Source organism: Pleurodeles waltl, chromosome 1_2, assembly GCF_031143425.1.
Source record: "Pleurodeles waltl isolate 20211129_DDA chromosome 1_2, aPleWal1.hap1.20221129, whole genome shotgun sequence".
Lineage (NCBI taxonomy): Eukaryota > Metazoa > Chordata > Amphibia > Caudata > Salamandridae > Pleurodeles > Pleurodeles waltl.
The window spans coordinates 599,599,257-599,614,350 of NC_090437.1; the positions used below are offsets into that span (position 1 = coordinate 599,599,257).

General features: G+C 42.2%; 1 protein-coding gene across 2 annotated transcripts in view; it reads left to right on the forward strand.

The window, feature by feature from the left end:
- The window catches only part of MFSD8 (major facilitator superfamily domain containing 8), a 243,487-nt gene extending 228,643 nt beyond the window's left edge, over window positions 1–14,844 (forward strand). For both annotated transcript variants that reach the window (XM_069242303.1, XM_069242309.1), the window contains 4 exons: window positions 2,031–2,165; window positions 13,249–13,352; window positions 13,446–13,702; window positions 13,877–14,844. In XM_069242303.1, coding sequence (XP_069098404.1) covers window positions 2,031–2,165; window positions 13,249–13,352; window positions 13,446–13,702; window positions 13,877–14,083 — 703 coding nt within the window. In that variant the 3' untranslated portion in view covers window positions 14,084–14,844. The remainder of the gene's footprint in view (window positions 1–2,030; window positions 2,166–13,248; window positions 13,353–13,445; window positions 13,703–13,876) is intronic.
- Window positions 14,845–15,094: the final 250 nt, after the last annotated feature.

Sequence of the window (15,094 nt, forward strand, 5' to 3'; positions counted from 1 at the left end):
GTGAATGCAAATGCATGTAGAAAGGTGGAGTCTGTTTCTATAGGGCACATGGTAGCATAAAAGTGAGAAAATCAATGACATGAGATTTGAGAAGAAAACTTAAATTTCGTGTTTCTGATGTGAACGTTTTTATCATGTTGGAAACTTTAAAAGGTGCTCGCCCACAGATTAAAAAAATGGTAACCACTGTAAGTGAAAGGGATATTTTGAGATTGTATGTAAGGCTTAAATACGTAACAAAGTCAAATTCATCATGGATGATGAAAAGGTGGATGAGTTCAATCCCAATTGGTTACTGTGTGTGAAAGACAGTAAATCTAATGGATTTCCCACATTTGTTGTGGTTGTGGATGGCAAGTAGATGAAGATGGTGATTTGTGTACCTGGTATAGTTTTATAAGTAAACCAATAATGGAAAAAACCTGGGGAGAAAATGCATTGTCTCCGCGTGATGTGTGGCCTGGACGATTCATGGGTCAAAAACGTGCTTTATTGAGATATTTTTAGGCCAACAGAGGGGAAAGTTTACATGGCCAAAAGAGGTGCTCTTATGTTGGGGTTGCCACATCAGCAGGAATTAACTATTCATTTAAATCCCAATGCGGTGCCACCAGTTTATTCCATACGTGTGAGGAAACTAGCAATAAGTATGTTGCACTCTTAAAAAATAGATTTACAAATGTATTTAGAGGAGAATTAGGGAAATTCTATGCTTGCAAACTCAAAATTGTATGAAAGCCAATGCTACACCAGTTCAACATAGTTTCGAATGCACCCTCAAATTATAGAGGGAATCGTAAAACAATTCTTGAAGATTTGTGTTCAAAGCAGATACTTGAACCAGTGAAATCTAAATGTAACAAGGTTGAATATGTGGGACATTGAATTACCAAGGCTGGCATAAAGCCGAACAAAACCCTGTTCAATTGAGATTGGAAGCCCCCACACCAGAAACTAAGGAACAACTATTATTTTTTCTGGGTCTTACCATTTTTTTTCAAATGTGTTGAGAGTTATGCCACATAAATTGAACGGTTGCATCATCTATTAGAGCAAATTGTACTGTTTGTATTGGGTACAGAGCAACAGGAGGTGTTTACAGTGTTTGAGCATGAGATGTATTTTGTGGATGCCAAAGCTCTCAGTAGTAACTCTCCTAGACATCACTCTTCATTGGGTTACACTGTTGGTATCATGGGGATAGGCCTATCCGGAGATGAGGGGCTTACAGCTCTTTCACTTCGAAGGTTAGTGGTTGTGTGATATCCTTTTTTTTCTTATCGTTTTCCTTTACAACTAAAGTGGATACAATACTATATACCAAAGAGGAACCTGAGGAATATGTTGTCACGGTAAGAGATATAAATAGATATAGTAAACTGGTTAAGGTATTTTATAACCCAGGAGATTTCATCTGCTTCTATCTGCTGTTAAAGATAAAAAAAATTACAGAGACTTGTCACTGTTGTGCGTTAAGCACACCCTCTGTAAAAAATCTCCACCCGGGATCGGTTTGATGCTGTCAGGAAGCAATGCTGTAGAAATTCGATAGTTAGTAAAACGGGAAACTAAGGACCAGTGCTAAAGGTGAACCGTCTACTGTGATTACTGTTACAGGGATGAGAGATTCTTCTTGAATGTATCGTAAAATGTGATTTGGATATATAAAAATTTATATTATTAATACATATTGCCTGTTATGTATGTTTTTGATGTGATCGTTATACGTAATGTAGTACGAGGAATGTGTAGAAACAATATTGTATGTTGATGTTTAGTATAAGTTTGTGAGAACTATTTGTTCTATAGAACAAAACTTAATTCAAGAAAATGTAGCAAGAGGCTTTGGATGTTGTATGTATTTTGTGTTCTAGGCCTCCAGACGTTGGGGAATGGTTAGCAGCATTTAATGCTTTGTAGTCTGCATATCATGCTGTATTTACTTTTACAGTGTAGTAAGGTTTGGTAACTTTTAATATGTAGCAAACACAGCACTAATTTCTTGTTGACTTTTTATATTTTCTTTCTAGCATAGCTACGCCATTAACAATGGACATGTATGCCTGGACGAGGGCCCAAGCTGTCTTATATAATGGAATAATACTTGCTGCAATGGGTGTTGAGGCAGTGATTGTATTTATGGCGGTGAAAATACTATCCAATAGGTAGGTGTATTTCTTGTAATCTTTTTAGATATTCAGAATCCTTCCAGTTCTCAAATCCGGCTACACGTGACATGTAGTTTTACTGTCCAAAATTTCCACGACTTCAGATCATGACTTTTTTGCATACCGAAATTATCATGTAAAGTCATTTCGCTTATCCCTAAAAGTTCTCAGTGGAGTTGAGTAACCTAATTTCTAAGAGTACCTTTCTTCAGCTTGCAGGCCTGTGTTCTTCGACTCTGTATCAAAAAAGTGTTTGTGTATTCCTGCCACTAACTGAAAACTCTGTTGATTACCTCCTTGTCATTCTCTTGAAAGCTGCAAAATGGACTTCTCTGAGAAATAGTGCACCATGTAGGCCATAGTGGCCATATGAAGTATGCACTGCCTGCTTTATAAAAAAAAAACATTGAAGTGATGGAAACCAATTTAAAACTATTTTATTGAGAGTCTTTTAAAGTCAAATTATGGGTATATTAGTTATAAAATGTTATTTAATAACAGTTATAGCAAATCTTGCTGCAGTTTGACCATCGTATTTTATATTATGCTTGACTGCCCCAAGTGATACTGTTGTATCAGGAATGTTTCCATTACCTCGTTGCTTATAATCAACAAAATTTAGATTTGACCTGTAAAAATTGTTCCTTAAATAATTATCACATCCCTTTTCGTAGCTATCCCTATAGTGATTGATTTTCCCTATCATTTTGTGGTGCTTTTTTATTAGGTTGTGGATTCATTTTTCCAGTAGCATTCTCCATTCCTGTACTCAGAAGACCAGCTTAACAAATCAGTTTTCTGACCGTCACTTATTCATTCATCACACGTCTTGATATCCTGCACCCATCCTACATACCTCTTGCTGCCTGAAGGCATTGCCAGAAGTGAGGTAAAGCTATAAACCTATGCATTTCTCCTTGTCCCTCTACGGTCTGAAGTCCACTCACAATATGCATATTAGTTGGGTTTTCTCCCTCGGTTTATTTCCTATGAACCTTAGACCAGAAGTTCCAAACTATCACATAATCCAGTACCGTATGAAAGAACCCAACATCAATCAGTAGACTATTAGGACACTGATCCGAGATAGCTGGCTGATTTTTAAGCAGGTTCATTGGCATGAGGTATGTACTCTTAAGGTATTTAAACTATGTTTAGTTTAACCTAGCCCTGCACCAATCTTAGTCTGTGACTTATGTTAAGAGATATGATAGATGTTGCCTTCCTTCAATGTTCGAGTTCCATTATCGCCTGCACTTTTTAAATCATCTGTGTCTCCAGTGTGTGTCCTTGTCTTGATCTAGCTATGTTTACAAACCTGAATAAATAAAACTTCATGTGTGTATGCATATATAAAGTTCCCTCCTTGCCTCTGTGATTGTCTTAAGTGTATCCCAATCAAGACATCAGCTGCTTCCAAGAAACTTGGTCTACTCATGCTATTGACCTAGATGGGTTCGCCACCTTCCACTCACCTGCAATTAAGCAAAAAAAAGGAAGACCCTCGGGAGGTCTGAGTATTTGGATTAGAACTTCATTACTGAGGAACTCCGTAGTAACTCACACCGTACAAAGCAAGGGAATCCAGACGCTCGCAGTCAAATACGAGGAATGGTCACTCGAAATAGTAAATGTGTACTTCCCACCTATCAGCCGGGCTCAAGTTATGCCAGGGGTGCGGCTCCTTAAAGAACATATCCTAAACAAAAGAACCATGGATCGGAGGAACCCAGTACCAGGTCACACGAACAATCGCTCTCTCCAACCTTGTAAAACCTTTTTATTGATATGTGGTGACTTCAACACTAAACCTCATTCTATCCTCTGGGACGAACAAGTAGCAGAGGAAGATTATGCTTGGAATATCCCAACGCCTCTTATCCAACGTTGTAATGACTCCAAGAAAGGAGAATTAATCTTTGAAGCATTAATAGAAGGAGGACTTCGCACATTAAATGGGAGAACAAAGTCAGATAAAACCTTTAAATCTAACTTTCGAACTGGAAAAAGGCAAAGCATAATTGACTATATGGCAATAAACATCGAAGCCTGGCATTATGTCATCGATATGGAAATAAGGGACAGAATCGAGAGTGATCACGACCCACTGCTAATGGAGATAGTCCATCCGGACACGAGCCCAGGGAAGGCGGAGTCTCCATTCAACGGAAATAGCCTAACAATAACTATGAGACCAAACAGGAAAAACATATTAAGGTCAAATGAGGATGAACCTTATATGAGTGTTCCCAGCCAAACCTGGTTGTCATTACTTAGCACGTTCTTAAACCCATCAGATAATGACGCTATACCCCTCCTGCATAACTTTAATAATTTGCTACTGGAAACAAAAAAGGAAAAGATCAAGCATCCTCAAATCAATCCTAAAATGATGGAGGGCTGGTTCGATGAAGAGTGTTTAAAGCTAAAAAAGACCTTATCACAAGCACTGAAGAACCGGCACTTGAATGATTCCAACGAGCAACATTTTCATGGATGTAGGCAACAGTACAAAAAATTATTAAGATACAAAAGGAAGATATTTCCACATAAACTTTGGAAAACTTTACTGCAAGCAATAACGGCAGGGAACTCCAAAAAGTTTTGGGAGATAGTCAGGTGGGGATGCGAAGGCCCCCCGAAAAACCTAGAACTGAATATTAACCCTCAACTTTGGGTAAAGCACTTTACTGCCTTGTATCAGGAAGTGGCCAAGACAGAACCAGGGATGACCATTAACCCAAACATCCTCACTCAAGGGCTGGGAGGCAGAAATCAAAGATTAAGCAAAGTATTTCCTCTTCAAAAGACCCATGCAGCATCTTCAAATTGTCTTTTTAGATCGGTAAACGGAACCCAGAATGTACTAGTCTCTAACGAATTTTCCAGCACAAATTCCACGCAAGTAGCCCACGTCATTCCACGTGCAATGAAGTTAATACCGGAATTCAGTGAAAAAGAGATTAAACAAGTTATCCTCCTTCAAAAGCCGCATAAGGCTGCAGGCCCAGATGGCATCCCTTCAGATGCTTACCGTAACCAGCTAACGTTATGGTTACCTGCTCTAGCCCGTCTATTCAACAGTGTTTGGCATTACGAGGTAATCCCTCCTTCTTGGAAGGAATCAATAATCGTTCCAATTCACAAAAAAGGGCCTCGGGACATGGTGAGCAATTATAGACCTATCTCACTGCTTGATAGTGTTGGAAAGATTTTTGCCAAATTGATTCAGTCGCGTCTAGACCAATAGCTAGAGGACGGAGATTTAATATCAACACACCAAGCTGGTTTTAGGAGAGGCCAAAGTACAACAGACCAACTTTTTAAGATAAACATGATCTGTGCTAAATACGCCACCCTTAAAAACTGTCCATTATACCTGGTCTTTGTGGATCTCCAAACAGCCTTCGACAGCGTAAATCGCCAAACATTATGGCAGCTATTGTCGGACATGGGCATACAGGGAAAAATCTTAAGGCTGCTAATTCTATTGCATACAGGAAACACTGCCAGGGTCAGATATTCTACGAGAAATGATTATACGGCCAAAATTCCAATTGAGCGAGGTGTAAAACAAGGCTGCGTTTTGGCCCCAACCTTATTCAATTGTTATATAAATAAAGTAAGTCAAGTTTTGAAGGAATTAAATCTGGACGTGCCAAAACTAGCCAATGAAAGTATACCTATCTTGCTCTTTGCTGATGACGCTGTATTACTGGCAAGAACAGAGATAGCAATGCATGGTCTACTTAGGGGCTTCGAATCTTTCTGTACCTCAAGGAGCATGGTAATCAATGAGGGGAAAACAAAGTTTATGATTCTCAACCAAAAACAGACGTTGCAATCGACTTTTAGGGTAAATAATAAGCCTTTGGCCCGAGTGGCCACCTATGATTACCTGGGCTGCAGATTAGATGAAAAACAGACATGGAAACCACAAATCTACAAAAGCAGAATTTCCTTGGCCCAACAAGCCGGAGCAGTACTCAGATTTGCAAAGGCTACAGGCAATCACTCCGTGAGCTCCGCACTGCTTGCATACAAAACAAAAGCAAGAGCCGCAGCACTTTACAGCGCAGAGATCTGGGGATTCAGAAAGATTCCATCAATACAAGTAACCGAGAACAAATTTTTACGCCAATTACTTTGTCTAGGTAATGCTACACCAATGAACGCAATAAGAATTGATCTACAGATGAGAAAGGTTGAGGACTACATCGCTCTGGCTCCAGTAAGATACTGGATCCGTATTTGGACAAAAGAGGCTCTCAAACCATTCAGAGACGTACTTAAGGATATCATGAAGCTGCAAAACCATCGGAAACTGCCCTGGTTCAAACATATCTCAACTATCCTGGCTGCTATCGGCCAGGATGACTTTTGGCTCCATCCAGAAAAAATCGGAAGGCCTAGTCTAGCTGTCATAAATAAGGCATATTGGGAGCGAAAGACAGAGATTATGTGCGAGTCATTTAGCCCTTTATTCAAGCGGTATATTTTGTTTAACCAAGAGCTTAAACCAGCAATATTCATAGACAGTATTTATCCGGAGGAAAAAAGGGCTCTCTACTTTAAATTCCGTATGGGCACACTACCAGTGACAGCGGTGGTCAACAGATGGCAATCCGCTCCTCCGGGTAGTTTAGAATGTTGTCCATGCCTTCATGGTGGTCCGGAAACACTTTCCCACTTCCTTTTACTATGCCACTTTACGCTCAGACTCCGTAAATTGTACCTTCGTCCACTTTTCAGAACTTCCGGAGTTAGGAAGTGCAAGGAGGCGGAAGCGCTATGTATGTGTTCAGATGAGAAATACATTGTGACAAAGGTCTCAACTTATATCTTGGAAGCATGGAAATTACGTCTATCAATGCACCTACAGTTGGCACAGGCACAATAGCCTATGTTATCCCGTAGCTATTTAGCTTGGGAAATCGGTGCAGGGTAGTGTAAACTGGGTTAGGCCTCGGGCTTTTATTAAATGGCTGGAAGGCAATGCAAGGCCCCAAATGACTCGTCCCATAATAAGACATTTTAAATATTAGACTCATAATGTTTTTCTAGAATAATTTAAGTTTTTATGTAAATTATGGTCAAATCAGGTTTTACGATAATGCATGGTAAATTGGATACATTTTGGCACATGTTAAATCAAAAATTCAAGCATAGTTCCTTTTATTGAGATGTTTTATTTAATGTGATTTTTATTGAGTTCGAGGGATTGATATCTATTGTGTGATTATTGTTAAGGCCGGATAGGCTAATAACAATTAAATAAATGGTAAATGGTATCCCAATCCAGCATGCTACCAATTCTGACACATATCTACCACTGTTTCATATGTGGTCGTCCTTGTCATCCCAACCATTTTATTAATCTATTTGACCAAAGTGGAGCTTGTACGATACAAAGCTTATGAACTTTTCAGACCTGGAGCAATCTGTACTACACCTGACCACTGTCACCACCCTGGGATGAACATCAGAGAAAGGTGGTCTCTCTGTTTCCCAGCAGCAGTCTAGTTAATTCCTCCTATTGTCCTTCACACACTGTTCAAGGTTGTCTCAGTCTCTCAGCCAATGGGAGGCCCAAAGTATCTGTTTAGCCAGATTCCCTGAAGCCTCTTCTCCCATTCTTGAGTTTGAGCGTTTTGAAAATTACTCTCGTCCCTTTGCCTTCACAGATCAGCCTGGCCAGTGTTGCATTCATCTCTTTAAGAGATGTTGGAAACCACGTCATCCAGAATCCTCTGAAAACAGAAAGAAGGCAGGAGACAATCCCTATTTTATATTACACAGTTGGTCCTATTACCACTTTTGATAATCTCAGAAGAAATTTCAAGATGTTTGTAAGCGGCTAGTTGCCCATGTGACGTTGCGTTTCACAGTCTTCCTCTGAGTGGTACATATTAATTTCTAACTATTGCAACCTTTTCAAGGCCCCCTTTATAAGTAAGCATGTTTGCGTCTGCTGCTTTTTGTTTCACCCTTTTATTGCACCAAAAGGGAAAGGGTTCGATTTGGCTTTATTGATGCCTAGTCCTTATAGTTCATCATATTTTTGTGTTATCTGTATCATCAGTGGTGTCTTCTCCACAAGGTCAGTAGCAGTTAGGAGTAAGCTCTCTGCCTATTGCAAGATCACATTGGGCTCTGTAAACACATTTATGCCCTTATCATTGAATCTCTTCCTCCTTCAGCAAGCCCCTGGGTCTGTTACCAAGGAGGAGAACATTGCTGATGCAGAACATGCCTGCCTGTTTCCCCTTTTCATTTCAGTTTACTTTTCAAGTCCTCACTTGAGCTGTTAGTTCAGTGTATAGCTGTTTTGTTAAGCTCAAAATGCCTGGCCCTGTATTGTCTATCCAGGACCCCAAATATGAATTGGAGCTCAAATTAGCAAAGGACATTTAAGCTTTGAATGACGCCACTGTCAGTTCTCAGTATAAGTATTACCACTCCTGCATCACACGGAATAATCTCAACAGTTAATTGGTGTGTCTCTCCTTAGGGTGAAAGCTAACACATCTGGAAGAGTCTGTTTATTTACAAATTCTTGTAGTGCGTAGCTCCCACTTTGCTCAATAAAAGTCTTGTTTCAATATGTGTTGGGGTGACCCCTGAATTCTCAACAGTTTGTTGGCAGCACAGCTTTCGTTGCTTTCCCAAGTGTTGGTAATGTTTGCCCCTGTGTCTCTAATCTAAATATCTGGTCAGCCATTTTGGTGACTGCAACTTCTTAAATGTATCGAAACTTCCACTCCAAAGCTGTCTTCCTTCCTCATCATTTGCCTGCTGTACATCTTGGAGTGTGACGGGCTCCTCTGGCCTAATCATGTCATATCCTACGAAGGGACCTTTGCTTATTGTACTGAATCTATATACCACCTAAGTCTGTGATTTGTAATAAAGATTTCCATAATACTGAGTGAAGAACTCTGGTATGTGGACCATATGTTTTCTGGCTTATGGAATCATGGAGCTCCTGCCTTTTTAATTTTTTATGTACTAAACTCTTAAGGTTGACCTCTTAATTAGCTACACTGACTCCTGCTACGATTACACGAGATATGGGTGTATATTATTGTTGGAGTAGTCCCCTAATCAGACCCTGTGGGAAATGGCCCTTTCTGCAGTGTCATCCCCAAACCTTTTGTCTTTCTTCTCCTTTTTTTCTGACCCTATTTTTGTTGGCTTTAGAACTCTAGGCACTTTACCACCGGTAATCAGTGCTAAAGTGTATGTGTTCTCTCCCCTACAACTTGGTATAATTGGTTAACACCTGTTTTGCTTATTTAATTTACATGTAGGTCCCTTGTAAAGTGGTATACCATATACCCAGGGCCTGTAAATTAGATGCTATCAACAGGCCTGCAGTGCAGATTGTGCCACCCACAGAAGTAGCCTTTCAAACATGTCTCAGGTCTGCCACTGCAGGGCCTGCATGTGCAGTTTACTGCCACACTGACTTGGCAAGTCAAACTACTTGCCAAGGCCTAAACTCCCTTTTTGTTACACCTAGGTCATCCTTAAGGTAGGCCCTAGACAGTCCTATGGGCAGGGTGCTGTGTATATAAAAGGAAGGACATATATCTTTACTATATGTCCTAGTAGTGACAAACAGCCTATTTAGTTTCTACTAGTGTGAGTGCTGTTCCTCTCATAGGGTTTAATTGGAAATGCCCTGACATATGTCTAAGTGGTACCTGCTGATCTATGAGGAATAGCGGGGGCTTGTTTAGTATGTTTGGAATGGTAGTGGAAATTCCTGCTTATTGGTATAGGTCAGTGGTTCCCAACATTTTGACTTCTGTGGACCCCCACTTTATCATTACTGGAACTCGGAGACCCCCCACTGAATCATTATTGGAAACCGGGGACCCCTATTGAGTTATTACTGAAAGCTGGGGACCTAAACACTTAATATTATTTAATTTTTTCTAAGCAGTTGTGCACCACCTAAGGAGGCTTCACAGACCCCAGGGGTCCCCGGACCACAGTTTGGGAACCACTGGTATAGGTGGATTTTTTATTACCATGGTAGAAATGTCACTTTTAGAAAGTGGGCATTTCTCTGTGCTTATATCTCTAGTGTTTTTCAGCCTGACTCCAATCCACATCTGAGGCAGAGTGACAGCTCCAGTTGGTGCATACTTTCTAGACAGCCATCACACAGGAAGGGTTAGGTGTGATAGAAGAGGCATCTGCATACTGATAGTCTTCCTGGGCTGGAGAGAAGGAGGGTCGTTCACACCTTACTTGTGAATAGACTGTGTCCTGCCCCAACACAATGGACTGATTACCCGCTACTGATGTCTGGAGACAGGGCTGGGTTGAACAGGTGTTGTGCTTCAATTGAAAGGGTCCCTTTGAAGTTACCCCCTGAACAAAGGCTTTTCTGAGTATAAGCAGAGGGGCTGTAGTCCCCTGATTTTTCCGCTTGTGGAACTGGGACTGAACCTCTGCCAGAGGGACTGCACAAAGGACTCATCCGGCCTGCTCTTCTTTTGTTGTCCTGCTGCCTGGTGTCTACTGGGTGGCCCTAAAGACTGGATCGCTTATCTGTTTGTTGCCCTGCTGCCAGCCTGTTTCCTGACTTGATCCCAGTTGAAACTCTGGGACACTGAGAGACACTGCGTGGGCTTGTTCCCGGATGCTGCTGGAAGGAACAGCCATTAGGACTGTCCTGCTGCGGTGCTGACCTTTGGCCTGCTAAGACACAAGAAGTACTGCCTCTTTGCCTACCACTACTCTGATGTGCTGGCCTGTTACTAGCTCCCTGCATCTCCAGGCACCCCAGTTCTCCAGGGATTGGGGGTTGCGGGCTCTCCTAACCCCTGTGTGGCTGTAATGTTTGCTTCTAGTGCAAGTTCAGCGCTGCACCTCAACTTGACGGGAGCACGCTCCTGTTCACCCTGGGATAGTGCCCCTGATTAGTGATGGGAGCGTGTTGTCTAATTTCCCTTGTGATGGCTCCTTAGCACGTGTTGAGCACTTCAGCCTGGGAGGGAGTTGTGTGTGCAGAGCGGGTTCTTCAGTCTGGGCTGACCAAAGGCCCTCTGCCCGGAGAGAAGGGGGAGCGCTACCCTTGGTGTTGCCAGGAGCGCATGGACAGCGTGCTCCGATTCTAGGACGTCCACCCAGGTGAGGGGAAACCACGATGGAGGACCACCCGAGACCTGAAGAGGTCTCCAACGCAACTGACACCTTCCTGTTCTCCCTTGCTGTGCGGTGGTTGGAAGCCCCTGCTCCTCCACCGAGTTTCGGGAGGCTGTCACCAGCGTCAGCAGAGACGCTGTTGGGCAGACCTGACGGAGAAGCATCCCGCCTGGCTGGTGGAGGCCGTGTTTGTGCTGCACAATTAGGAGCGGAGTCGCTCCATGGAGGCAGCCGCACCACACTCAGAGGTGTATTGAGCCCTCCCCCGTGTCCTTGCATATCTTTTTGAGAGGAGACTGGTACGCCTAGCTGTGGGGGCATTTCTTGGGCGCCAATTCCGATATGGCTTGCAGGACGGGGAGGATACGGCTTGCAGGACGGGGAGGAAAACCTCGACAGACGTCCTGTGCCTGCCAGCTCCTTTTTGTTTACCACACTCATTGTAATAGGAAAGCAAGAGCTCCTGTGGGGTCGGAGTGCGTCCCAGTTACTGCATCTCATATAGAAGAAGCGCAGACACGCTGAGGTTTTGCGTAGGTGTGTTTAGTTCTACATTTCACTAATATGTTTCAATTCCTCATATTCCTTGTATGCTGTGCGATATGACCAAGGGTAATTTATTTTGCCCTTTTGCTATGTTGTGATAAAGAGCATTTCAAGGTCTACAGTACCTGCATCGGGAGGGAGGGATATATGATGACATATGCAAGGGGAGAGTTATGTTTTGTTTATGACACATGCAAGATGGAAATGTTTTCCCTTATGTTGCATTTATGATGGTGAATGTCTGACAAGTGCCTGTTTGGCACAATATTACTGATTCATGTCATCTTGGTCTATGATGTTTTGTGTTTGTGCAATACAGTTTATTTTTTGTATAACTGGTTGTGGAGTTTTCTCTGTGGTGTATTTTGGTTGTGTGTGTTGTGCAAACACTTTACACATTGCCTCTGAGTATAAGCCTCACTGCTCTGCTCCAAGCTGGGTGAGCTCAGGTTATCTTTGGTGTGTAAATTACTTGCCCTGACTAGAGTGGTGGGTTCTGCCTGGCTATGTCATATTTTATTCCTTTACCATATTTTGGTCCTAATTACCAGGTAGGAAAATAATGTACCCATCTGTAGGTGGACTGTTGTGTAACATTTGTTTGTAACTTGGATGATCGCTGCTCCTGATCACATTCCCCCACTGGTCACCCCGTGTGTCACCACTGACCTAAAGTGTGGTCTGTTCCTCTGTTGTCTGTATGAAACTAGTTTTCTTAACTCTACCTCCGCATGCTACTTACTGCCTTTTATTCCGCGTGCATTGCCCAGTGCCGTAGCAAGGGTTCCATCGGCCCTAATGCAACCCCCTTCTAATTCCATTCGGACAGAGGTAGAAATACAGAAATAGGGTGCAGCGGGCACCTCTCACCCTCTAGGCCCCAGCCCCACTGCACTTGCTGCACGGTTGGTAGATCTGTCTTGCCATCGCCGTTTTGTCCCGTTGCCAGATCACCTTCCACTTTCTCTGTCTTACTGACCCTAGGTTCTCGGGTGATTCTGTGAATCGTGATTTCCATTCTTGGCATGTGCTTACCCTTTGTGGTATTAATAGGCTTTGTCTGTCCTTCGGCCAATAATTTAGGCTTTGCAGGCAAGAGAAGGTAGCTAGTTTGCACTATGCTACCTTATGCAGGGCTGTCCTACATAGGTTTAAAAGGTCTGGATCCATGACACGTTTTCCTGATATCCACATAAAACATATTTTCATGCTGTATTTATTTACATAGTGAGAGGTTGTCCAAAAAAGATCGTGCATTGCCTTTGTGGTTAACAGGCATGTTCAATGTGAACAGTTACCCAATGAACGTATTACTGAAGCTCTCTCTCTTAAGGTGATCCCTTAATTAACACATATATTAATTCTTTATTGACAGAACTGGAGAACGTGCTATCCTACTTGGAGGACTGGCAGTCATTTTTGTTGGGTTTTTTATCTTACTGCCCTGGGGACAGCAGTTTCCCAAAATAAAATGGGAAGGTAAAGCCAACCTGTCTATCTAATATATTCATTTTCAGTGCATCTTGTGGTGGGCACCTGACACATGGTGGATTTGTTTTATCCTTTGTCCAGATATAAAGAATACTTCGGTTCCTAAAAACATGCTTGGGGTGCGGCATCCAGCTGTCTGGGAGATGAACCCTGACCCGCCAACCAATCATACTTTGGAACCCACAGGATGCCCAGCTGTACAGTCCTGGTGTCAGTACACCCCGGTGATTCACTTGGCACAGTACCTCAGTGCTGACATACTGATAGGCATGGGTTATCCAGTGTGCAACGTCATGTCATACACGCTGTACTCGAAAATTCTAGGACCCAAGCCTCAGGTAAGGAAGCCATGTGCACTGAGTCTGTTAGTACGGACTGATATACATTAACAGAATAACATCGTTTGGTCGTGGGGCCATTTGACTGAATGTTCTCTCACATCTAACTTCATGTACTTTGTATCCTTGTGTACATAAACTACAGCAGTGACACTGGGCCTTTTCTTCTTTTAGGGGCTATACATGGGTTGGCTGACTGCATCTGGAAGTGGAGCACGCACTCTGGGCCCTGTGTTCATCAGTCAGACGTACACTCACCTTGGACCTCGCTATGCGTTCGGCCTTATTTGTGGACTAGTACTGCTTACAACAGTACTCCTGGGAGGAGTGTATAAAAGACTTATTCCATTCTCTGTACGATATGGAAGGATACTGGAGTAGAAGACAAAAATGTCAGCATTTGCCATCATTCCAGGAACTGAAACTTGTGAAATGTTTCCAGTATTAAGGAACATTTTGTCTGCGTGCTGCTACCTCTCGTGCAATATAGAGTCGCATAGCAGAAATTTACAGCACTTTAATATAATTTCCTATTACTGAAAAACAAGATAATTGCAGTGAAATGATAATACGGCCTTGGAAATATAATACACTAGATGATTGTCACTGGGACCTCAGTACATAGGTGCACTCTGCTAAATAAAACTTCAGCTTTCCTGAATTGCCCTAATTCTTTCCATGCTACATTACCAACCCAGTGCCGAATGTATGTGTGGCAGTCAGTCAAAAGAACAAAATCCTATCGATAATCACAAGCTACTGAAACGAATAAATAAATATCAATGTGTATCTTCTAAAAAAATAAACTAGGCAGAGGGAAATTGTGTGGTGGAGGTTAAAGGGTAAATGCTTGGAAGTATGAGTGCAGGAGAAATAAGAGAATATTGAAGAGAAAATGGATTGGGCTACAGCGAATTGACCTAAGATGGGCTTGTGTAGCATGGAAAGGAAGCCAGTGATTCGATTTCCTCTGTTTAAAGAATCGAGTCAGCATGCGACAGAGGGGCATCCGTGGGATTTCCTGGTAAGGAAGGAGAGAGATTAAATACATTAAAAAATGCATTAGTAATTTCTAGTCCACCAAATAATGTAAAGGACACAACTCTCAAAACTTAATTGCCCAATAAAAAGAATTTGCCATCTTTGAGACTGCAGTGGTTGCATTTTTAGATGAATACACGGACCTGTACACAAGACTTGCAAATATGCCTGCGTGACCCTACTCCTTGGCTCGCTCATTTTCTTAGTCTTTATGTCCTGCAGGTCCTGTTAGCTGCCAAAGCTGTTTAAGGGAGCCTTGCATGTGTGCAGGCCTTATAAACTGATTTGGCCTAATGCACTTTGCACCTTTGCCTTTTCTCATTTTACTCCATGTTAGTGTAGGTTAGAACC